The sequence below is a fragment of the Epinephelus lanceolatus genome, chromosome 15, assembly GCF_041903045.1.
Source record: "Epinephelus lanceolatus isolate andai-2023 chromosome 15, ASM4190304v1, whole genome shotgun sequence".
Lineage (NCBI taxonomy): Eukaryota > Metazoa > Chordata > Actinopteri > Perciformes > Serranidae > Epinephelus > Epinephelus lanceolatus.
This window is the reverse complement of record NC_135748.1, coordinates 21361188-21387057: the sequence shown is the minus strand read 5'-3', so window position 1 is coordinate 21387057 and position 25870 is coordinate 21361188. Positions and strand designations below refer to the sequence as shown.

At 40.1% G+C, this 25870-nt stretch overlaps 2 protein-coding genes across 3 annotated transcripts; one reads left to right on the top strand and one right to left on the bottom strand.

The window, feature by feature from the left end:
- Positions 1-5317: 5317 nt before the first annotated feature.
- On the top strand, positions 5318-8069 carry tmem179ab (transmembrane protein 179a, genome duplicate B). The gene is made up of 4 exons (XM_033643196.2): positions 5318-5685; positions 6129-6266; positions 6352-6430; positions 6514-8069. Exons 1-4 carry the CDS (start codon positions 5384-5386, stop codon positions 6685-6687), a joined length of 693 nt encoding a protein of 230 aa, XP_033499087.1. The 5' UTR covers positions 5318-5383; the 3' UTR covers positions 6688-8069.
- c15h14orf180 (chromosome 15 C14orf180 homolog) lies at positions 7586-23502 on the bottom strand. 2 transcript variants are annotated; one of them, XM_033643193.2, is made up of 10 exons: positions 23041-23502; positions 22233-22263; positions 18745-18831; positions 16148-16268; positions 14071-14101; positions 13859-13967; positions 10731-10894; positions 10462-10594; positions 9855-9881; positions 9060-9399 (listed from the first exon to the last, which is right to left on the bottom strand). In XM_033643193.2, the coding sequence occupies exons 1-10, from the start codon at positions 23191-23193 to the stop codon at positions 9194-9196; spliced, it is 1062 nt and encodes a 353-aa protein (XP_033499084.1). In that variant the 5' UTR covers positions 23194-23502; the 3' UTR covers positions 9060-9193. The 2 variants fall into 2 exon arrangements, with proteins under 2 accessions (XP_033499085.1, XP_033499084.1); XM_033643194.2 differs by lacking the exon at positions 9855-9881 and having other exon boundaries at positions 7586-9399.
- Between the last annotated feature and the right edge of the window lie 2368 nt (positions 23503-25870).

Below are 25870 nucleotides of genomic sequence, written 5' to 3'. Positions count from 1 at the left end.
CCCTCCCTCCTTCCCTCGCTCCCTCCTTCCCTCCCTCAGTGGCTTGTTCTGGGGGTGAATAACTTAACACATATTTCAGCTTGACACACTTCTGCTCGGGGTCTCCCTTGGGCGCCCAGTTCACGAGCCCACACATGCTGTATTATTTAAAACTGTGGTTCGGAGTTCTGTGTGTGTGGATGTGCATGTAATCTCCTGTTTGTATAAATGCCTTATGGAGTTGTTAGGCCTTTCCCTGTGACCTTGAAGGTGTGGCTGCACCTCTGATACCAGATAAACCCTGAGGTCTTGCCAGAAACAACATAAGCATGGCAGCATAATTATGATTCCCTCCTCATTTTTTTTTAGACTTTCTGGCTTTTCTGTGCTTTGATTTTTCTATTAGAAAAGGGAGAATATGCTGTTTCACAAGCAGTACAACACTCCAGTGATAATGTATCAACAAAGACTGCAAAGTGATTTATTACAGGAAATAGTCACATGAACAATTTATCATACACCCAAGAATAAAGATCTGCCAGAGAAAAAAATCAGCATAAAACATAAGTAACAATACCTAATGATGCTAAAAAGCAAACCAAGACACATGCATGTAAGCACACACAATAACTCAAGCTGATCTCAGAGCTGATAACATCATGGAAAACAGAGTGCTGTGGTGCAGCAAAATGACACATAAATCATGTGCAAGGCAGAGGATTCAAAATGCTGCGTTTGTATGATGGATACAAATAGCCATCCGATGTCTGTAAAGCTCTCGTATAAATACTTGTCTATGTGTTGCATGGGATATTTCACACTAAACTACTGTACAATTAATATTTCTGGATACAAAATGACTTGATACTAGCCTCTGAAGAAGCTGATCACTTTGCTGCATCACCTAGAAATTAAAGTTTTAATGTTTTCTAGTCAGAATTTAAATGTTTTTTAGACAATTAGCTAAAGGTGTTTTAGTCCAAACATTTTGCAGCATCTGTTGACTGTACATCAAGGCAATAATTGTAGAAAAACCATGTAAGAGAGGGGTCTGACTATGGAGGTGTCTTACCCACTGGAGAGCACTGTGAGCGGCACTGAGGCTGGATGGCCAGGAAGGTTGAGAGACACCTTGGCCAGCTCACCAGATGGCCTCAGTGAAGCGTGTCAGATGGCTGTGACAGCTACCTGCCCTTCCTTAAAGACTGTCACCATGTATAAACAAACCATTACTCTAATTTGTGAATGCACTGCCCAGTGTGTGCGTGTGTGTGTGTGTGTGTGTGTTTGTGTGTGTGTGAGAGTACACAAGGGCATGATTGCATCCCCTATTTCATTGAGGGCTGCACAGGAAAAGTGCACACACAATTTTTATGAGATACTAATGAATTTTTTTAATGTCTAATTTTATGTCATACAACACTGACTTTTTATGTATTTTTTAGGACATACTATTGGCTACTATAATTACCATATGTTTTTTAAGGTCATTTTATTATTTATATACTATACTATATTTTTATTAATGTTATTTTATGTCATGCTATAGGTTTTTTTTTTTTTTGCCATTTTATACAATGACACAAAGTGCCTAAAACTGAGGTTCTTTAAATGGCCACTTGAGGCAGGCTCCAGAAGCCAGTCAGTCCCCACAGACCCCCATGTTAAAATGCCCAGCTATAAAGCAGAAATAAATGTTTACAGCCTAGTACAAAAAATGGTTTTGGTCTATATTTTATTTCCCCCTTCATGGTAACTGTACTGGAGGTGAATTTTATACAACTCAACCATTTAAATGTAATTAAGTCTTAAATTATGCATAATTAACGGCAGGCCGCTTTAAATAACAGGCTGTGTGTGGAAAGTGTCTGCGGCTTCTCAGTCGGATTCACCTCTTGCTCCTCCCAGTGCCAGCCTCTTTCCCAAATATGTCTCTTCTGGCTCCAAAAACTGAGATGACGATGGACAAAATGCCAAACTTGAGGCTTCAAAATGGGAGTCCACAAACTGATGGATGATGTCACAGAAGCTATGTCCATTATTTTTACCATCTATGCATACTACTATGACTGTTTTTATGCTGTTTTTGTTTTTTATGCCATACTATACTATGGTATTACTTTTTATGTAATTTTTTACATCATACTATACTATGACTTTTTTAAATATATTTTTTTTATGCTCTACTATACTATGACTGTTTTCATACAGTTTTGATAACATACTATACTATGACTGTTTTTATGCCATTTTTATGGCATACTGTATTGTGACTATTTTTATGCCATTTTTATGCCATACTGTACTGTGACTGTATTTATGCCATTTTTATGCCATACTATACTATGACTGTATTTATGCCATTTTTATGCCATACTGTACTGTGACTATTTTTATGCCATTTTTATGCCATACTGTAATATGACTTTGTATGTCATTTTTTATGCCATACTATACTATGACTGTATTTATGCCATTTTTATGCCATACTATACTATGGTATTACTTTTTATGTAATTTTTTACACCATACTATACTATGACTTTTTTAAATATATTTTTTTATGCTCTACTATACTATGACTGTTTTCATGCAGTTTTGATAACATACTATACTATGACTGTTTTTATGCCATTTTTATGCCATACTATACTATGACTGTTTTTATGCCATTTTTATGCCATACTGTACTGTGACTATTTTTATGCCATTTTTATGCCATACTGTACTGTGACTATTTTTATGCCATTTTTATGCCATACTGTAATATGACTTTGTATGTCATTTTTTATGCCATACTATACTATGACTGTATTTATGCCATTTTTATGCCATACTATACTATGACTGTTTTTATTCCATTTTTATGGCATACTATACTATGACTGTATTTATGCCATTTTTATGCCATACTATACTATGACTGTTTTTACGTCATTTTTAATGCCATACTATACTATGACTGTTTTTATGCCATTTTTATGCCATACTATACTATGACTGTATTTATGCCATTTTTATGCCATACTATACTATGACTGTTTTTATGCCATTTTTATGCCATACTATACTATGACTGTTTTTACATCATTTTTATGCCATACTATACTATGACTGTTTTTTTTTACATCATTTTTATGCTATACTATACTATGACTGTTTTTACATCATTTTTATGCCATACTATACTATGTCTGTTTTAATGCCATATGTATGCCATACTATACTATGTCTGTTTTAATGCCATATGTATGCCATACTATACTATGACTGTTTTTACATCATTTTTATGCCATACTATACTATGACTGTTTTTTTACATCATTTTTATGCCATACTATACTATGTCTGTTTTAATGCCATATGTATGCCATATACTATGACTTTTTACATAATTTTTTTATACCATACTATACTATGACTCATTTTTTTTACGTCATACTATACTAAGACTTTTTTTTTAATCATTTTTTATGCCATACTATACTATGACTGTTTTAATGCCATATGTATGCTGTACTATACTATGACTTTTTATATAATTTTTTTATGCCATACTACACTATGACTTTTTATATCATTTTTATGCCATACTATACTATGACTGTTTTAATGCCACATGTATACCATACTATACTATAACTTTTTATATAATTTTTTATGCCATACTATACTATGACTTTTTATATAATTTTTTATGCCATACTACACTATGACTTTTTATATCATGTTCATGCCATACTATACTATGACTGTTTTAATGCCATATGTGTGCCGTACTATACTATGACTTTTTATATAATTTTTTTATGCCATACTATACTATGACTTTTTATATCATTTATATCATATCATATCATATCATATCATACTATACTATGGCTGTTTTTGTGCCACATGTATGCCATACTATACTATGACTTTTTATATCATTTTTATGCCATACTATACTATGACTGTTTTAATGCCAAATGTATGCCGTACTATACTATGACTTTTTATATAATTTTTTTATGCCATACTATACTATGACTTTTTATATAATTTTTTCATGCCATACTATACTATGAATTTTTATATATTTTTTTCATGCCATACTATACTATGACTTTTTATATAATTTTTTATGCCATACTACACTATGACTTTTTATATCATTTTCATGCCATACTATACTATGACTTTTTATATAATTTTTTATGCCATACTATACTATGACTGTTTTAATGCCATATGTATGGCGTACTATACTATGACTTTTTATATAATTTTTTTTATGCCAGACTACACTATGACTTTTTATATCATTTTTATGTCACACTATACTATGACTGTTTTAATGCCATATGTATGCCATATACTATGACTTTTTATATAATTTTTTGTATGCCATACTACACTATGACTTTTTATATCATTTTCATGCCATACTATACTATGTCTGTTTTAATGCCATATGTATGCCATATACTATGACTTTTTACATAATTTTTTTATACCATACTATACTATGACTGTTTTTACATCATTTTTATGCCATACTATACTATGACTGTTTTTTTTACATCATTTTTATGCCATACTATACTATAACATTTTTACGTCGTTTTTTTATACCATACTATACTTTGAATTTTTATGGATTTTTAAAGTAATACTACACTATGAGTTTTCTGTGTTATTTTTTATGCCACACTATACTATGACGTCTCTTAAGATTTTTCTTCAGGCTTTTCTTGACTTCAGTGATAGAAGAGCATAGCCTGTAGGGGGGAGAGAGAGGGATCGACACGCAGCAAAGGGCAGCAGGCTGGAATCGACAGCAAGGACCAAGCCTTTGTACATGGTGTGCCTGCTGTAACCACTAAGCCTCGACGCCCCATACTAGGGGTTTTAGCAGTTTGTTTGTTTTTTACGCCATACCATATTCTGATTTTTTCCGCCATTTTTTATGCCAATAAATGAATAAATAAATAAAGAAAATTAATTATTTCCTTCTATGGCCCTAAATTGTTTGTAGTTTACTTCACAAAAATGGGGAAAAGTGATTTAACTACATTAATCATGATGCAAGTATGAATGTAGTTGAACTACCAGCAAGCTACTGCAATGTAGTAAAAGTACTTTAATAAGAAATAATTTACTTATCCCCAAGGGTTAAGCTGTGTGTTAGGGGTTAAATGTCATAATTAACTGTTAAATAGGCTACTTGATCTTGTGCAAGTGGGAACACTGGTCAAGATCTCTACAGCCAGCCTGTAGATGAGATGGAGAGCCTTGAGAGCCTCAGCCTGCTCATTAATTTGCAGCGGAGCGTCGGATGATGCGCCTCCGCTCATCGCTGTCTCTACTGCGCAGCCGCAGTTTCTCCAGGACGCAGAGAGAAGAAGAGACAGACAGAAAAATGGCCCTCGATAATTTAATTTTCGCCCAGTGCATCCTTTATTTTTTAGCCTTCGTATTCGGTTTCATCGCCGTGGTGCCTCTGTCTGAGAACACGGAGGACTTCGGAGGGAAATGTCTGCTTTTCACGCGGGGAATGTGGCAAAATGAGAACATCACCGTGTCGAAGCAGCGCTTCATCGTGGAGGAGTGGGGACCCGAGTCCTCCTGCAGCTTCATCACTTTTGTCGGGATAGCGTCCCTCATCCTGTCCGCAGTGCAGTCATGGAGGCTCTTGTTCTTTCTGTGCAAAGGGCACGACGAGTGAGTGATGCTTGACTTGTGCTCATTTGACACAGCTCAGTACCAGCACCATTAAAACCTCAGTAGGACCTGCTATACCACTCAGGCTTTACGGCTCAATGTAAATGTGTTTTTTTTTATCCATCTCCCACGCCCTTATATGTGCGCTATAATGGCACAGTCACATCTGCATGTAATACAGTCCATGATATTGACAAATGTCCTAGAATGAGCCTTTAAAAACGACTAGTGACTGTCGTCCTCCATTATAAAGATGGAGGGGCTACACTTGTGAAAAATCTGAATCATACTGTGGCTCACATACAGTGTTTCCAGCCTGTGACAGTATTTTCATGTGTGTCTGGAGGACACACAGAAAACGAATCATGCTGGAACTTAGTCAGACATGAAGCAGAGATTTCACACTTTCTGTCCTCCTCAATTTTTGTTCCACCTGCCTGCAGCTCCATCTTCAACGCCTTCCTCAACCTGCTCATCAGCTCCCTGGTGGTGTTCACAGTTTTCCTGTCCAGCACCATCGTCAGTGTGGGTTTCAACATGTGGTGCGACTCTGTCACTGAGGGTGGGACCATGCCCAGCAGGTGAGATGGCAGCACACAACTGTTCAGACAGTATCAGTAGACAGTGCAGTGGTCCTCCTGATAACCAGCTTGTGTCATATTTCAGCTGTGAGGACATGCAGGACACTGATCTAGAACTCGGCCTGGACAACTCTGCTTTCTACGACCAGTTTGCTATAGCTCAGGTAAGACTATTCTCAATGTCATTCAAGACAGGTTAACAAAATCCTGACTGTCAGTCATACAATAATTTCCTCGCATCCTTCAGTTTGGCCTGTGGGCTGCATGGCTCACGTGGCTTGGGATCGCAGTGATGGCCTTCCTGAAAGTCTACCACAACTACAGACAAGAGGACCTTCTGGACAGCCTGATCCACGAGAAGGACCTGCTGCTCGGCCGCTCCTCACGCCGCAACTCTGACCTCAAGACCGGCTTGATTTAGAAACCAGAGGACACACGCTCTCACTCACATTCAGCTGTAAAGTCCTCTCACCTGCCATGAGAAACACCAATGTTTGCCTCTGTAGACAATCAAATTGGCTTCTGCTCCCATTGATCGTGGATTGAATCAAACGGAAGGTTTTAGCGTTGTTCTCCAAAGGTGATTGATTTCTCCTCAAAAAAATCTCCCAATGGTTGTTAATCCTTGAGGAATCCTGAGTTTAAGCATCCATTCCTCTCCAACACACAACCATAGTTAAGCTCCGATAGTATTAAGACCATTTGATAGAAATGTACATCCAGTTTTTCTCAACTCATAAATTTCTATTTATCAACACAGTATTAATGGCTCGGACAGATTAGCTGATGGATCATGTTGTCTTTGTGAAACTTCTGCATGGACCTAATGCATGACAAATTAATAGGGTGGTGGTTTTTAGATGTAAAAGGGATATTACTCTGTTTTATACACTAATAAATGTGTCCCTAAGAAGAGGTTTTTCTGGAAGGATGGGCACAAGATGAGGTGAGAATTCTTTGCATGCTGCAGCAAAGTAAAATGATGTGTGCTTTTGCGGTGTATTCACACTTTTATCAGCAGTTATAAAAGGTGTTTTATAAAAATGACAAATCGTAGTTCAGAATATCAATGTATCAGGCAGCCGGTTTAAAAAAAAAAAGCTTTTAGCAGTCCGTGTGAGATAAAATACAAATCCTATTTTGTGCCATATAGTAACTCAGGCTTCTCCTTTACACTTTATAGGCTACAAACCAATATACTGTATAACTGTGAGTAGACGCACAAATGTACCCGCATGCATCTCGCTCCCTGTTACATCCACATCACACACTCACTTACTGTCAGAGATTACAGGAAGAAAACAAATCATCTGCTTCACTTTGATAGGCAATGACAGTTTTATTCAAAACAACTGAAATCATAAAACGGTAGGAACTAAGAAAACCCTTCCATAAAAGGCACTTCTTTCAAAGTGACCATAAACGTTTGGACAGCTGTGAAATGCAGCTTTCAAGCTAAATGCGCATATGCAGGACATGAGTTCACTGTTTATTGCTAATGACGATTTCATTTGACAGTACAGAGTTGAGTGTTTCTTTCTTCTGTTCGAGCATTATTAGCCTTATATTGCTTTGACATTCAAATGCCTCCGAAATCCAACGCTCTCTGTCTGAGTTCCCTGAAACCTGTTATATAAAGAACAATGTTTTACTGGAAACCATGTGATGTGTGTTATTGCTCATAATGAGAGGTCTGTGGGATGTGCATCACTGTGCCCTTTTATTCCTATAATCCATTTGTGTGGTTTGAATTGATTTGCTTCATTTGATAAAGGGACTCATACAATAACAGAATCTGTTATATTTCTGTGTTTGGCCTCATATTTCTAGCAATGAATTGGATAAAAATGTTTTCATGTGTATTGCAAATATCTGTCTAGCCATACATTTGTCCAAAGCTTGATGAGCGTTTGACATCACGATTAAAACCTGAATATTATTGTTTTTAAATAGAAATGTAACAGGTAACAAAAAGTTAAAAAATCTAAAACAATTGAGAGTTGGATATTTGCGTAGATGCAGATATACAGTATAGAAGAATAAATAACATTTAGGATCGAGGATATCTTGTGGGGTTCAAGTGGTTATAAAGAGGAACACTGTCAAAAGCATTAGCATTCGTTCACTTTGAGTATATTCTCTTCGACGATAGATAAGGAGAGAGAATTCATAACATTGTGCTGCAGATTTTCTCCTCAGTGGAGCTAGGAATCAGCTGAAGACAGCCGGTTGTACAGAAGACCAGACAGTCTGTAAAGAAAGAGGTGTTTTTCATCTGTTAGTCATTCAACCCGGTGCTGTGAAGTGATGCAGCCCTGTGTTTTTTCGTTCTCGCAGATCATTATCCAACAGTTCACACATTTCTGCTTCCTGTCCTCCTCCTCTCAGATGTGCTCCGTGTCAATCAAAGCCGTCTCCAAACATCTCTACATTCATTTATGTGCAATTACAAGGCTGAATATTGTGATAGTCCTTAGTATATTGAACCATATATACACATTCAGTTCTGTGTAATATCTGATATACACAAATCATGTAACAAAATAAATATTTGCATTCCATGGAAACATTCACCCACATATAACAGACTGTGACATAGACTGACAGATCAGATGGGTGTGGTGATTACGTGAGCGTTATATGTGAGCATCAACATTGCACATGTGCAAAATCATAATTTAAATAAAGAGTGGCGTGCCAACCACTTTAGCACATTATGTACATACAGACATGGAAGCTACATATTTCTGGGATTACACATTTTTCCCTTTTTCACTGTGAGAGTGGCTCGACACCACAGACAGCGTACAGAGCCTTGCCAAATGGCTGAGGTGTTTGTAGGCCTGGGCTCCCTCAGAGATAGGAAAAAAGAGGGGTCTGAAAAAACTTAAAGGAGGCTCTACGTCTCCACCTGTGGTCGGTCTCAGTCACTGCATGGTCAGCCATATCCAGCAGCCCCACAGAAGCTGTTTCATATGCAGCAGGTAGACGGCCAGCGCGGCCTCCAGCTCCTCACACACTCGCTGTGGGCGCCGCCGGTCCGTGCAGTACATGGCCACACCCAGGAATGACATCAGCAGGAAGAGGCAAGTGAACAGGGCGAGGTGGGGGCGGGACGGTGTCGTCTCATAGGCTGCAAGCAAAAAAAAAAAAACCAAAACCATTTTTTTTTTTTTTACAGTTTTGATTTGTAAATGAGCATTTGAATTGTCACATGCACAGGTCCCTCTCTTTCCTGCTGACCTAACAAAGTGAAAACCTCAAGAGGAAACTTTTGAGAGTGGATATAATGTGATTACACACAGTAAATGCAGTGTAGTGGAGGCTTGCCACACAAACTGGAGCTCTCTGTCCTTCACACCTTGTTAAAAAGTGGGTGACAGTGAAAAGCTTGACTGTGTTTTGCATTGCAGGCAACAAAGTTAATTAAAAGTGACATTTAATTGACACATTTTACCAAACAATTAACCTAAATCCTTTTTCTTGATGTTTTCCCCACACATATTTACATCCAGTGGACTTAAAGTGCAGTGTTGTTGTGATTTTTTCATGCACACAGTGAATCTGAACTCTCTCAGACAGACTTACCACCTAAACAGTCACAGTAAGGAATGTCTGTAAAGCCGACAGAAAAGAGGCCAGTCAGTCAACAAGAGCCAGCCTCTGTGATGTACAGCAGCAACCACCCAGCTGCTGTGCCCTCATAGACTCCACTATCTCTCTGGAACAGACTCCATGGTGCCTCATTTGCATGCATAATTAATTGGAAAGAGTAAATCACTTGCTCATGTTTGGAAGTCTCACAGCATTACATTATTCTTAAATAGTACAGAATCCCCGAAGGACAATAGTTTACGATGCAATCTCAGGATGTGTAATGTATTTTGTCCTTTCTATTTACTGCTAAGTGCAGCATGCGCTGCTGTTACATATGGGTTGAGGGCTCCTCTACAAGCTGGGATTGCACAAATTTCAAGGAAATTTTTATAAACAATCACAGTTACATCCATATTGTTACTGTATGAATGCATTCCCTTATTCACGCTTGTGTAAGTGTAGAGCTGACATAGACAGGCTGCAGAAAATATGGGTGATATGAAGTCACTGGAATAATTTGGTCGAGGTGTGAAAGCACCAGAGGGCAGCATGTTCTCTCTGGTGGCACCAGCACATCTGTGTCAAACTGTTCTCTCACCATGTACTGTGGTCTCTGGCTCCCTGAATCGAACCCTCCGTTCGCCTTTCCGTCTGTGGTTGGGTTCTGTGTCTGATCCGTAGTTGGGACCTGGCCTCTTTAGAATGGAGGTGGGGACTTTGCCATTGGTAACCTGCAGCAGATACAGCTCAGGGTGAGTACAACCACAACTGGCGACAAACAGCTGGAAGGCACAGATCTTTTTCAAACAAACCTCTCATATCCACAGTAACAGAGCTGAAGGCACCTGCAGGTGTTGTTAACACTACCTTAGGTTTCGGTGCGTCCTCCTGTTGGTGGTGGGTGTCCTTTCTGTGGCGGACCTCTGAGTGTTTCTCCCGGTGGGAATGTGGAAGACAGTTGACGGTGTCTTTAATGGACTCTGCAGCAGCGAAGCGTTTGGACAGCACAGACACACACTGACCCAGGGAGTCTAGTGAGAGAACCATGACCGTACATGAGTAGTGATCTAGTGCTGCTTCACTCAGGAGCTTGCAGCCTGATCTGAAGACAGACAATGAGGCGCAGTTAAACATACAAAGTTAAACATGCAAATATGTCTAAGAAAAGACGCCAGTGTTAACTCTGTCAGCGCTGGGTAGAGCACTGCTAAGGAAACTCAAGCTGCAAACTGTGACACAAGGATGGTCAAAAACATGTAGTTGTTGTTATGTTTTTACTAAAAGCTTTGATATTTACTATTCCACAACCTGTGGAAGAAAAGTTCTATGGCATACTATATATACTATGGCATTTTTTGACAATTATATGACATACTATACTACGATATTTTTCATTACAGAGTGTTATAATTTTTTAATGACTTTTCTATGACATACTGTACTATTACTGTTTAATGACCTTTTTTTAAACAACTGCACTATTACATTTTTATAGTATAGACATTTTTTATTAATTTTGTAATATGACATATTGTATTATACCACCTTTTATGTCATTTCTATGGCATGCTATACGATGACATTTTTTTATGACACTTTTATGACATTCTTTGTGACATTATTTTTGACCTACTTGCTAGAGCGGGTGGAGAGTTTGAGAGACAGCTGGAAGGTTGCATCAGCTGTATCCTTCTATTAGTAGTGTGTAAACCTTATTTACCTACAGTAGTCTTTACTTTGCAGTCTCAACAGGACTAGTATCTGTCTGGCCTAGTTTCAAAACAAGTGGCAACTCTCCTCTGAACCCAGATTTGGGACATCAGAGTGTTTTCAATAAATGTCTTTGAGGTTCATGGTTGTGCTGGAAATCAACATAGTCAGAATCAATACATTATTGGGGGCGGGGGCAAACTTTCTGAATACTCGGAGGTACTTGTGCCCCCCAGAATAGGAGTAGAAAGCGTTGTAGTTCTCAACCTCAGCATTGTTGGTCCTTCATTTATATTATACTGAAAGCTTCTCAAAGCTACCAAATACTCTGTGTTTTGTTTGTCATCACTGGCCTGAAGTCAAGCTATTACTGTTCTGGGTCATTTACAACTAGAATAGCCTTTATAGAGCATGACTGAGTGAGAGAGACACACACACAGGGGACAGACTTTCTTTTGTTCATATGTATGCAAAAATAAACATGCTCCTTATAGAAAACTTCAAATTTTAATGAGACAGAAAGATGCTGCTCGGCTTATGCAAACAAAAGCAGTAACCCTTCTGACTATATACTCTATAAATGATTAAGAAATAAATGGGCTAAATAATATTAATGTAAAAAAAACAGATGTGAATACCACCTTTCCTGACATAGCCAAATCCAAATTTTGAAAGATGTACAAACATTCCTCAGTTTTAATCACACCAGCCAGTTGTTTTGTTTTTGAAGTGAGGTGAATCAAAGTCAAATGAATAGTCACGTAATTAGGGACAGTTTAACATCTCTCATAGGAGACCATGTGCACATTATTAGTGGGGAAGGGGGGTCAAAAATTTGAGAGGCCTATGTAGTTTTTATCGTTTTGCTGAAAGGGGAGTAGTCTGATTTTTTTTAAAAGAGCAGGAGAGGGTCATTTGAAAACTACATTTCTATACATTACATTTTTTTCAAAACTATACATTTCATTTTCCCATTTTTATCTTATTTATGCTACCTTTCTTACTGCCATCCATAAAGTGGATTTTGGTGGATACTGTAAATAATATTATTCAAATTACATATTATGTTTTTAAAAGTACAAAATTTCAAATTCTTTTTGCACCTTAAGGTTATTCTATTAAAGGAGGTGCACCAATTGCACACTGATATATATTATGTTGAGATATTATACTGCATATTCATTATATGAATGTGTGTGTGTGTGTCCTATTTTTATTAAGTGAACAAATTGCCCCTCTCAATTCAATAATTTTCATACATTCACTATCTTATTAGAAGTGGGTTAATTATAGTTATAAAATGTAACCGCATACTGCCGCAAAACATACCACAGCTGACAAACTAATTTAACTTCAATGCACATAAATAGATTGTTAGCTGAGGGAGGGTGTCTGACCCAGTTAACAGTGAAAGGTATCTAGGGGACAAAAGCCGTAACCACTTAACACGCCTCTGCTGAAGCGCCTTGCTGTGGGTCAAAGAGAATTTCTCTGTGTACAATACAAAATAAAAGGTCGCAAAAAGTGCACAGAGACAGCCACGTGTTCTGATCTGCGACAACAGCAACAGCCGCTCTCTGACCCTGCAGTCTTTCACCATTTCACCAAACACATTCAAGACCATCTAAGGTGAACAACAAGGAGTGTTGTAAATCTTCATCTTTATATGCTGTACTCTCCTGTCATTATGTAGCCGGCCCTGTTCAGCACCACTGCCTCTGAAAGCTGACTCGACAACAAGGCTGGTTTGTGCATATTACTTTTTTTTCACCACAGCAGCCTCCACAAAAACACAGAGTTCAGAGAGTGTTGCTCCCTCTTAATGCAAGCCAAGCATACATACTGTACAACAAAACTGTGCCCTCATACTGTCACAAAGCTACTCTCCTCTCTTTGCGCTGCATAAAAGCACTCTTGTACTGACATGACTGCAAGTGTTTATTATTTAACATTCTCACGGGTCGACATGGTTTGAAGGCAAACTGAATTACTTTAAACCACATCCTCACTGTGCTGTGTGCTCTCTAAAGAACGAGATAACTTGTTCTTTAGATTAATATCACTGTTCAGGTATTGTCAGGCGTCATGAGACAGCGAGGCCTCCACCCTCGTGCTTCAGATTATATAATGTGGAGGCTGTTGTTTGAGGAAAGCATACAACCATGTTTGCTTTTCACCGTCTATTACTTTGCATACAGTAACTCCCTTATGTTGTAAAATCTTTTCAGGACGACAGTATTGTTTACTGTGCCTGTCTGCGTCATTCGTCCCAGGTGGGTGTTTACCTGAATATTCAGTCTTGCCAATCTCAGCATAGACGGTGGCCATAAGCTCCAGGCTTCTGGCTGTAATGGGGTGGTCATTACCAAAGGCCCTCTGGTGGATCTTTGCAGCCTGAAAGATTAATTAACAGATAGTGGGGGTTTAAGTTGACACAAGAGTGCCATAAAAAACTGTATTTGTTCTGGAGAGGAAACAAAGAGAATGATACACATACCTTACCACTGTATTCTAGAGCAAGATGAGGTCTGAAAGGAAAAGGAAAACAGGAGTGTTAAACACTACCTCTGCTGTCATCTGTGGCACTGCAGTAAAATATTTTATACCTGGTGAAAACAAAAGCAGCCTCTTAAAATTGGATAGCACTGAGTTAGCAGATAAAATCTACCTCTGCACATTCTTCTCCCATTTAAGCACAAATATTTTCAAAGACAACAATGCCTGACCCTAATCAAATGTAGTGGCCCGTGCTGCACTGCCAGGTGAGCGTATCGGTTTTCAGCAGCATGAGAAATCTAAACATGCGCGTGCTGTGATTAGACACGGAGAGCAGGGCTGCAGGTGCTCATGCACCTTATGGAGGAAGTGGAAACCTTCTATTTCTGCCAGCACTCACTGCCCCTTTCTATTCTCCAGGGTGAATTACAGAAGGCATGGCGCTTACAGCTTGGTTTACTGACTTGTGCCCTTCCACTACTCTTCTGCTCAGTGCTAAGCTCAATGAATACGATGTGGCACAATGAGAATCTGCCAGCTGTTCTGTTCATATCTGCTCTGGAAAGTCAGCCAAGGACATTCATCACCCTCACACCCTCACGTGTGTCTATAGATGTAGAGCAAGCTCTGTTTAGTGTGACAGATGTCAGCTTCGCTGTTCCAAACCCGCACTTCCCTTCAATTAGTAATAGCCAGGTGTCAGTTTGCGCTGCTTTAGATCGTCCTTTTCAGGGGACATCTGATCAGCAAAGACAGAAAAGCCCTTCGCCGGCCCAAAGGACTTCCTACGACATTGCTGAAAGATTCAGGGGGTATTACAACTTCCTGTCTACATGAAAGAAAGGCTGGGCTTTATGGTGAAGGTAATAAGAGCTTTGGGGCATTAAGACAATTTCCCCACTTAGAGAAACCAAAGCTAGTTTGTGTTTTTTTTTTTATGTTCCTCATTTAGTACAACTTTATAGTCCTCAAAGGGTAAGTGTGCAAGAAAAGATCAAAGAGTAGAGTCAAATTCCTGCTTGTTCTTATTTACCCAGAAACCAAAGCCTCTGGGAACAGTCATGCACAATCAGTACCATCTCATTTAAGTTTAACTACTGTATGCTACTTGCATTAATGAAGCACCATGACCAGCCCTCTGTCGAGCAGACCTTCCACCCTCTGTCACCCTCTCTGGCAATCAGGTTAAATGGCCTAATCCCAACAATGACAACAGAGGTACAGAAAATAGGTGCATGCTACGGCCTAACAAAGTACCCCTGCAACAGGAGACACCAGATCCAGTTAAGGTGTTCCTTCTGTAACACTCAAGTAGAGTGTGGTGTCTCTTTTCCCCACATCTACAGGGAAATTCAACTCTAGCTAAAAAGCCTTGGAGCCGCAGTTTATCTAGTTCGAAAAATTTCCATCCCAGAAAGGCGAATGTGTGTGCGTGCAAGTGGATGTGTATATGCGTACATTTTTTTGTCTGTAATTAACACATAGTTCTAATTTTTTCCACTGACAAAATATTTCAAACATGACAAATGACAAAGAAATGTTAATAAAGCACAGATAAAAGTGATAAATTCCTTAAATAGGGTTTTTCAAACTGTCACACAATTTACCCTAGCAAGACGAATATTCATTTCAGTGGTCTTGCTGTAAATTATTTATCTAAAGATTTCTTCAGCCTCAGCTGTAGCTAAACTCAGGGTTTGACTCTATAAACAAATGAGCTTTTTATTGCTCCAAGCTGCTGCTTTCGTCATAAAAGCGATAACAGAAACAAATACAAATATACTGTTTGCTTTGTTACAACTGCATCAGCAGCTTTTCTGCGTCAGCTCTGTGAAGTGATGAAGGGTCAAATGCAACACACACACACACACACACACACACTATCCATATATTAGTAGTATATAGTGTGTAGTACTTGAACTCTTTAAAGAACTGGTGATAAAACAGTCATAAATGTGAATTTACTTCACTGTATATTCACTCCAGATGAGCCCACTGAGCCCTTAAACTCACAGAACATGTGCCGCCTCATTAACTACACCACAACAGAAGCTACAGCAGGACACAGTTTTACCTACTGTTTGCTCATGATGCAGAGCTGGGCCAGCCGTTCAAGGTGCTGTGCCTGGGAGGCCTGCTCCGATAGCTCCTCTGGGGTTGTCCATCCTGCAGAGCCCAGCGTAGCCTCCTCCTGAGGCCCTGTTACACAAACACAGGGCATGGAATCACAGTCAGCCCGCCAGCAAACCACTCAGTCTTTCTCTCTGCTCATGTAACTAGAAATCAATCCCTTTCTCCTCCACGTCCTTTGATCTCTTTACCTCTCTACCACTGCACCGAGTTTGAAAAATAAAGCCCAAAAAGCCTGGCTATCTGGCTATCAGCCTATCTGGCACTGCTGCCGACTTTAAGCCTGAACAGCAGAGGGGAGCCAACTGAGGGCTGGAGACAAGAGAGCAGAGATAAGGGCAAGAGAGAGCGGATAAGGGAGTCAAACAGCACACTCACCACGCCCACTGAAACACTGAGACACACGTAGAGACAGTGACACACACCAAACATACAGTATGTACTTCACACACCCCGCACACACACCGGGAACATACAATAGCTGAGGTGGAAATGAGTTTGGCTTGTAATCCATGCCACAAGCAAGTGCAAACAAATCATTGAAACAGGTACAGACGTTTGTTTGCATTACAAAACCCACAAAATGACAATTATGTGAGCTGTCAGTGGGGAAATACTGAGAAGGGTACATTGAAGAGAGACACTGGGGAGAGAAGGAAAGCTTGTAAGCTGCAGCTATAGTGCCAGCGCTGCCTCTGGAGAAGTCCAGCATTCAATCCAAGTGAGTGCTGAATCAGGGGCTTCAGTATTCTATAGCGACACACAGCTCCTAATGAGATAGTGCAAAGTGTGGCCATTTGTCTTCTACTACGTCTGTCCCCCGTTCTCCTCCACTGTGCCCACGCTACACTGCGCTGCTGCCTCAGCAGCAGACACAGAGGAAGAGGCAGACGTCTGGAGCGGCAGCAGGTGATGAATGAGCGGCCTCGCTGTGAATGCCTGTTTAAGGCTCCACCAGGTATGTTGTAAACAAAGATGGACTTGGGGAAAAACGGGATGTCATTTAATATTTCTTCATGAGTTAACAAAAAAGATGTCGTGGGTGCTATAAAAACACAGTGTGTAAGACTTAGTTTGTAGGTGCAGGTTACAAACAAGTCACATTGGACAGCTGCCCACTACAAACACAATCTGTCAGACACTGAAAAGCTACAGTGCATCTGGTGCTTTAGTAACAGCCTCAAATTAAATTAAAATATAAGATTAGATTACAGGCTGTTTTGCATCACCCTTCCCAAATATGCAGGTCAATAAAAACAGCTAAGCTTCATTCAACTGGTCCGTTATTGTCTAAAGCTTTCCTTGTCATTTCTTGAGTTTTCATAGAAAGAACTGTATAATTTGGTCTCATTATAGGGAAAATAAAGGATTTAGATAATCCACAGTGAACCAAAAGGAAATCTAAGGTTCAGTGCACACCAGGATATTCAGACTGAATAACAGCTTACATTTGAAACAAAACAGGAGCAAAGTACACTCTCCCTGTCAGAGCTAATCTGACAAAACAACATGCGAAACACAAAGTTCTCTCCTTTTTGTTTTTGATGTGAGTTGTCAATAAAATAAGTGTCAATCTGAGTATCCTAGTGTGCTGGATCTTTGGTTTTCTTTTTGATAATTTAGTTACTTTAGATGTGTTGAGCTCAAACAGTCAACACAGAAATTTCCTCATAAGATCTGCTCCAGTTCAACCCAGGTAAATATTCATTCACAATTCACTTATTCTAAAACTTACTTAATTTTATATACTTGTAAATAATATTTCACATTTTTAAACAATCAACTGATCTGACGTGAACTAACTAAAAGCCTCTGAGTTACACTATAGCTTAGCATTTAATTAGAATAAAATAATTTAAACAAAATTAACATGATCTCTGTTATACCAACAGTGAGCCAAATGGCTTGTGTTTTTCCAGGAAATTTACTGTGACCTATAAGGAATATAAAGCATCACCATGAAACACTCAAAGTCAAAGTAGATGACTTGTACAAGGCTGCATGATATACATACATAGAGTACTGCACATGCAATAGGGATGTTCCTGATGACTAACAGAAGTTTTAACAGACCAGTCAACTCATCTTAAATGAAGAAAACACTCAGCAAACAGTCAAAATTGAGTGCAATGTAACCTATGAAGTAAAATATTGTTTGAAAAATATACTGCATATAAGATAGTTAATCACACTTTTCAATAACTAAATTGTAGTTTGCTAAAGTGTGTGGCACTTTACCCCATTCATTATGAACATAGCATATTATTCTACAACACATGACAACAACCTACTAAATAAATGTTAACAAATAGCATTTATTGAAAATAATATTCTTAAGGAAAATTAGACTTTCAGAAACATGCCTTACTTTTACAACGGAGTGAACACAATCGCAGAAAATAATATTAATTCTAATATCAAGTTTAACCAACTAGTATTTTTGGTGCCAGCTACCTAGTCGACTAAACACACACACCCCCAACATAATGCTGTACAGAATATTCCCAGAAGTATTCATAGATAGTTTAATACGAAAAGTACTTGCCTGTACTCCCCTGAAGAGCCGTGAGCTCGATCAGTGCCACCTCATAGAACATTTTCTCAGCCTGGATGAACTGGAGGGCCTTCCCATCTGTTTATATGGGTGAAGGATCAGTCTCAGTTGTCAGCAGGATTAGTCAGTTGCTGAAGTTAGGAACAGCCTCCTCACCCAACTCAATGCTGTTGTTTTTTCCTCCCTAGTCCTCACGTGAATGATCCCTCCAGACAAACAGGATGTGTAGTAACCTGAAGCACATTGTTGATCCTGAGGTTTGGATTCTGTAATACAGATTTGTGGCGGCGGTGTCTGGTGTCTCTGCTTTTGTGCTTTTATCTACTGTTTGTGGTTTTAGTGTTGCATTTCAAATGGAGCAACTGTGATGCAAAACAAGTTTCAAACACTGAATCTCACAGTGCAGTTGTCTCTGATTACACCCCAGTGAATCATACCAGATTATATTCCTATTTTAGAGTCTGTTTGTTTTGGAGTTTTGTACAGAATCGTTTTCGATTGATCTGAGTGCCGTTTTTGTTTCCATGAAAAGGCTCTCTATAAAAAGCACCCTAAAAATAGAGCCACTTCACTTTGTCAAAAGCATTCGGCATATTGAGAGTCTGTCCCACTGTAAAATGACACCACTGATGCATGTCAGGTGAATTTAAAGACCAATGGGAAGGAGAATGCTTAAAATAAACACAGTCCTGCCTGTCTAAATGTCCTACTTAACACTACAGATCCCATGTGTAAAACACCATAAATTACATTCTAGTTAGATTCACTTTTCACTTTATTTGCCTGTTATACTTTAAAATATCTTACATAGGACCAAATATCTACAGGATGGAAAGATGGACAATGGGTTTCCAGTTTTAAAGACCAGTTAAGCTTTGAACTGAGATCCACAACAGCCGGCTTCCTTCATTTTGTTACCACGAGAGTACTGCAGAACTGATGATCCACAGATCCACCAGGAAAACCAGGATACTGTTCACTTAACATCCTTTTTACAACAAAAGGAAAGGCCAGTTATTAAACAGAAAGATGAAAGAAAATAAATTAAAACAGTTTACTTCTGATGAGCATCACAAGATACCAGAAAAGATGGATGCTGAAAAGCTATTAGTGGATGTACATACGAATAATTTACTGCACAGTATGGTACAGACAGGACGTAGCAGCCTGTCATGGAAAGCATTTTTGCTCACAACACTACACCTTTGTTTTGATGCTTTGAACGCATCTTGAGATATATCACAGTATAATTACAGATGAATTATACCTGCCCTGGTTTCCTGGGAGTCACCTGGCAGCAGGGAATAAATTGAGTATGAGGTGGACCATCTGGGAGGGAGGATTAGGGGAGCAGCCATCATCAAAGGTCAGACTTCTACTTTTGCCCGCTATTTTTAGCCTGGCTGGACCACAACAACGCCACAACAGGAACCTCACACAATCCCCTCCAGGGAAATGTGTGTTCCACTCTACCTCTACCTACACACAAACACGACCTCCCCTGAGCTGGTAATTGGACTGCACTCCAAAGCTCGACAAGAACTTGCATTAACACTGGCACCTTCAAAGGCACATCATATCACACATACTGCATTACTCTAAGGCTGCACCGACATGTAGTACTATCAACTCTTGCCAGTGGAATCATAGATCATGTGGTCAAATATGACTGAATGTGATACTACTATACTGATTAGTTTGTGTTCTTAAGCTCCCTATTATTCACTACTCTTTCTGTGCTGCATATCCACTTGTAAATATATGATATGCCCAAATTTATATCTGATATCCCCACTAAACTCGCCCTACATGTGTGGCGATATAGTTGGCGGGTGTAGTTTGGTAGAAAGAAAATAGTTCCAATATGAAACTGCTCAAGGTCTGCGGATTATCTTGAGTATCCGGGTCATGATTCGTAGAAAGAGACATTGCTGTTGAATTTTTCAAATGTATGTTATCTGAGCTTTGAGCACAAGCCAAGTGTCATCTAGCTCCATTATATCAGAGAGAAGGCAGACATCTATATGACTGCTGTCTCCAACACTCAGCAGCTGACATTAAAACGATCCTGCCTGATAAATAGCACTACATGTAAGCGGACAAATATGTGTTTTTGATGTCGGGGTGAACTGTCCCTTTAAAGTCATATAGTCCAGGCTGGCACACTTTCCAAGAAACACGTATCAACAAACACTCAGCAGCCAAAACAGCTTTTGGCTTTGGACAAAGGTCACTTGTAGATACTGCCAGCTCTGATAACGATAGGTCAAGCATCGACTTTGTTTCCCAAATGTGGATTTTGGGTAGACACACAGACTAAATGTACGGAGGCGCCACAAATTCCGTTGTCGTGAACATTTGTGTGAAACTCCAAAGTTCCCATATCCTCTCCCAGTTTGAGCACACTGACCCTTCACCTCCCTCCCCAGGAGACCATTGCAAAGACCACGACATCACTGCTTTAGCTCCTGTGATGTGCATGAGAACTACTGAGAAAAGCAGCTCTTGAAAACAACCACATACTTTGAATTTCTGCAGATAGTGATATTGTTAATATAGTCATCTTCTTATTGTGTTTTGTTATTGTGAAAATCCAATGTTGTGATGTACGTTGCCCCTCTCTTCTGCTGACCTGCTTACCAAGATGTAATCACATTTTCACGTCTGTAATCTCACACTAAAAGCAAAACAATGTAACAGGGTAATTCTACCATACATAAAATGGCACAGTTTGACACGACATGCCACCATTACTATTGATGATACTATGTAATAAAGTACCACATGTCAAAAGATTTAACCCCGTCATGGTCGACGACCCTCTTACTGTAAGCAGATACCATTTCATGCTGAGGAGGGGCCTGCTGATGGCTATTGATGAAGCGATGCTCAGCAAATCGACCTATTTTGGAAAATGGACAGTCAGGGGTAGAGCCATGCTGAGGTAGATAACCTGAGCTGGCAAGTTAAGTGTTGGAGTGTCTCAGTGACGGGGAGAAGAGCCACGGAGGTAATATATCCTGCAACGTAACACCTCTCCATTATCTCTATGTCCTATACCGCTATAGTTTATAGAAGCAGTGGAGTGGCGATGAACAGGCTCGTCAGTGCAGATGCAGGTTAATTAGTGCTCTTCCACTCTGTTGTGCAGAGATAAGAGCCAACAAATCCTCTTAAGAGACAGACACACAGCCTGAGCTGCACACAAAACGTATGGCATTCTGGGACAAACGTGTTATTATGAACTCGCCCACAGACGTCCACTCATCCCCCTCCGTTTACATCGCTTTCTATAAAGGGTCTACATCCTTCATTGTGCTGGAATTTGCCACGCCTCTCATCACTGACTTTCCATGTTCACCTCACAGAGAGAGAATACTAGTTTTACAGTTAGCCTGCTTGCTAACACTTCCTGAAGTGATGGTGAAAGTAAAAGTGTTAGATGTGAGACAGGCTTTCCTTGAGTTAGTAAAGGATACAATTCTTTTCAGTGATGAAGAGCTCTGCGATCTGTAAGGCACAGATAAGGGACACGGTTAATAGTCATTAAATAATTCAATTACAACATCATTCCCAGTTGCGTGCGTGCATGATGTCGTGTGCCATCATCACAAGTAATTCTGCTCTCCTCGCAGCACCAATGGTCTGGTCAACATCACGCCACGCATTCCAAAGTTCTGGAGCAGAGGCTTTGTTTTGACATCAGGGACATTCCTCCAGGCATTACTGAACAGAATTAAAATTGTAGCCTTGCCTTTGTAGGAGAGCCTTATAAAGGACCCCAGTATGTAATCGGCTAAGACTTTGGTGTGGCTACACAGTGCCATAAAGCCTGTGACCTCACAAATAGCAAAACATAGCCCACACACAATGGGATAGACATTAACTGGATACTACAGTATCATGAGCTGTCCACACTGTTACTGTACGCTGGTGCTACGCCTGATGCCTCATTTAGCAGCACACACGCTATCAGTCCTACTGAGACTGAAATGATCTTACAGTGTCAACACAGGTACACATGATGGACTGTGCTGTTAGATTTGACATTGGTGTTAGTCATATCAAGGTTGAATGTGTCCCGTGTGATGACTTGTGATGCTGTGGAGGAGAAGTGATGCTAAGGTGTCTGTACAGCTGTGCAAATACATGATACAGCAGATTTTGTGCATGCATGTAACGGATATGTGCATGCATGTTGATAGGAAAGTGTGCAACACAGATAAGGAGACAAACAAATGTTATGGATGTCTGTGTGTGTGTCAAGTCATCAGGCATCTGGCTCACCTGGTGTAGGCAGTTGGGAAGAGAGGTGAAGCTCTGCACATGGGTCAGTCCCAACAGGCAGCTGAGGAAGCAGTGGAGGGCGGCCTGATACTCCCCCTGCTGCTGGAGCTGCTGTCCCAGCTCAAACAGGCCCTCCCTCCCCCTGTTCAGCATCCCCAGTCCCAGCCCGAGCCACCACTGCCTCCCATCAGAGCTCCACCGGCCGAGGACAAACGCTCCTCTCTTCGCCACTCCACTGAAGCACCACAGGTAGAAAGAAAGAAAGAGCCACACACAGGAGAGGGAGAGAGAAAAAAAATGCAGCTGCTCACATCAAACAGACAGAGAGGAGCCAGAGGGAGGAACGAGCAGCATGGCTTCCTCTCAGTCTCGTCTGAGCACTGCAAGTCAAGGACAGGTGGTAAGGAGCAGGCTGAGGGAGCTCCGGCAACTCACACAGAAAAGATCCATTCCCCTCCCTCCTCCCAGGCTGCACCAGGAAAGGAGGACAGAGGAAGTCGGGGAGTATTTGCTGTGTGAGTGGCAGAGCTGCTGACCAATCCCTGCTCTGCTCATGTACAGTAGCTCTGCCGGTGATTGTTTTGTACACTGGATCTCTCTCCAGTCTTTGAAAAGAGAAAATGCATAGGTGCTGATGATGAAAACCAAACATAGTGTGTACATGTTCTGTCATGTACATCTGAATGTAGCATATAATAAGCCTTACATTTCATCCTGTATTTTGACCTAATTTCCTCTGCTGTGGTGCATTCACAGAGCAGTGCATTATGTACATTTACAGAGTGTGAGAGAATCACTTTAAGTCTTATTGCCCCACTTATGATTTATAAATGAGGAAAAGAATTATGCACCAACAAGCAAACTAGAGTAACTGCTGTGTGAGCATGTTTCACATTACTTCAGAGAAAGCAAGCTTTTGTAAACTCTCTAAAGCAAAGCAGACAGCAGATGCAAACACAGGGTCATTAGGAGGAGCCACTGTATTGTATCAGAGAGAGGGAGAAAGCACTCCTCACTATCCAAACAGGAACAACAAATATTTATTCACTAGGAGTGCCTCCTCTGGATGTGTGCTCACTTCCCTTCACACTCTGCTAATCAACATTAATGTAAGGCCAATCTACGCCTGGGGAGAGGAGGAGAAGAAGAGATACGACCACAGCTCTTGATCCGCGGATGATCCAGGGGATCATGAATGGGTCTCGACTTTTAGAGCAGCAGCACTTCTCCCTGCCCTCCCTCCATTTGGACACCAGGGTGGTAGCTGGAGGAAATGAATGGGGAAACACAAAGCAAATGGGCAGAGTCAGTCTCCATTAGTGTCCGATGCACCTAGCTAAGCAAGATAGGATTTTAATGGTTTTGAATGCCAGTGAACGGGGAGATCAGAGAGCATTAAACTTGCACTGGCAGGTCAGACTCAGGGAGCTGTGAATAGTGCTCATTTTGGACTAACAGCAGCAACCCCCCCCCCCCCCCCCCCCCCCCCCCTCAACTGGAGAACACAGACTGGTGCTCATGCTCACTTCACTGTGGCGTCAATAGAGTCGAGTAAGAATGCAGTGAGAAAGTAAGCAAAGCGTCTGATGTGATTGAGTTGGAGGCCCACTGGCTGACTCTCAGTGTTCAGTCCTAATTGAAAAAGAGTGCGCTCCGTCTCCTCATTACAGGCCAGTCAAGCTGAACAGACACACATCAGCTGTGAGGAGGCAGCGTCGGATGTTCTTGGTGTCATGTTAACAACATTTGACAACAGCTGTACAACAGGAAACCCTGCGTTATGACGCATAATATCTGATATGATGACAAAGAGTTGATTGTTTGGCTGAATGTACAATAGGCGCTGCTCTGCCCTGCCTAAATGATGTTTATACCAGGCGCTGCAAGAATAAGGCCAAGAAAGTCATTTAAGATCCCAACCACCCAGATAACAGCCTTCTCCTCCTGCTGAGGCTGGAGAGAAGGTACCAGATACACCAGGCCACCACTGACAGGCTTAGGAAGAGCTTCTAAACTCAGGCCACAAGGATCTTAAATGAAGACACTGCCTAAGACTGCCCGATCTTACACTCAATAATCTTTTTTTAATGCACAAATTGAAGGAGCTGAAAGGACATTACACTAAGATTGTATTTTATATAATTTCATGTGCCAAATAAATTGCTTGGTTGATTGATTGATATAACAATATGTTTCTTAAGAAGCCTTTGTACTTGTTGGGAGGGTGTGTAAGGGTATGGTTACTTTGAGAGCAATGTGAGGTACAGTTATATGACAGTTTTGTATATACAGCATCAGACACACAAAAAGAGACAAAGAAAGAAGAAAGGAATAAAATAAAAAAAGAAAGAAAGCAGGAAGAAAATTGCATAACATGTAAAAAAGTAAACACGCAAAATATTTAAATACATAAACTCATTACTGCTGACACACAGCTTGTCCATACATTAGATCAGTCAGTACACTATATCTTAAAGCTATAGCTACAGATACTGTTGATTATTTTGAGGACATCTGTTATTGAACTACGCATTTTTTGTCAACGTGTATGAATTTTCCTGATACTGTAAATGTTAAATGTTAAAAAACTGATCTGAAATCTGTCACAAGGTTTCATTTCAAGATTTTCCTTTCCACTACTTTCTAAAACTAAACATTTATTGGGTATGTAAAATGTTAAACTGTGTAAAACAAAATAAAACACCAGTGTATGTAGGCTAGAGCTGCAATGGTTCGTCAATTAATTGATTAGTCGACTGAAAGGAAATTAAATGCCAACTATTTTGATAATTGATTGATTACATCAGTCATTTTTCAAGCAAAAATAAAT

Excerpts from the sequence above, each read along its gene's own strand:
- tmem179ab (XM_033643196.2), top strand. The coding sequence starts at position 5,384 with ATGGCCCTCGATAATTTAATTTTCGCCCAGTGCATCCTTTATTTTTTA. Across the intron at positions 5,686-6,128 it reads CTGTGCAAAGGGCACGACGA|CTCCATCTTCAACGCCTTCC; the intron begins GTGAGTGATGCT and ends ACCTGCCTGCAG. Across the intron at positions 6,431-6,513 it reads ACCAGTTTGCTATAGCTCAG|TTTGGCCTGTGGGCTGCATG; the intron begins GTAAGACTATTC and ends CGCATCCTTCAG.
- c15h14orf180 (XM_033643193.2), bottom strand. The coding sequence starts at position 23,193 with ATGCTGAACAGGGGGAGGGAGGGCCTGTTTGAGCTGGGACAGCAGCTC. Across the intron at positions 18,832-22,232 it reads CTTCATCACTGAAAAGAATT|ATGGGAAGGCCCTCCAGTTC; the intron begins GTATCCTTTACT and ends CCATATAAACAG. Across the intron at positions 9,400-9,854 it reads TTACTGTGACTGTTTAGGTG|CCTATGAGACGACACCGTCC; the intron begins GTAAGTCTGTCT and ends TTTTGCTTGCAG.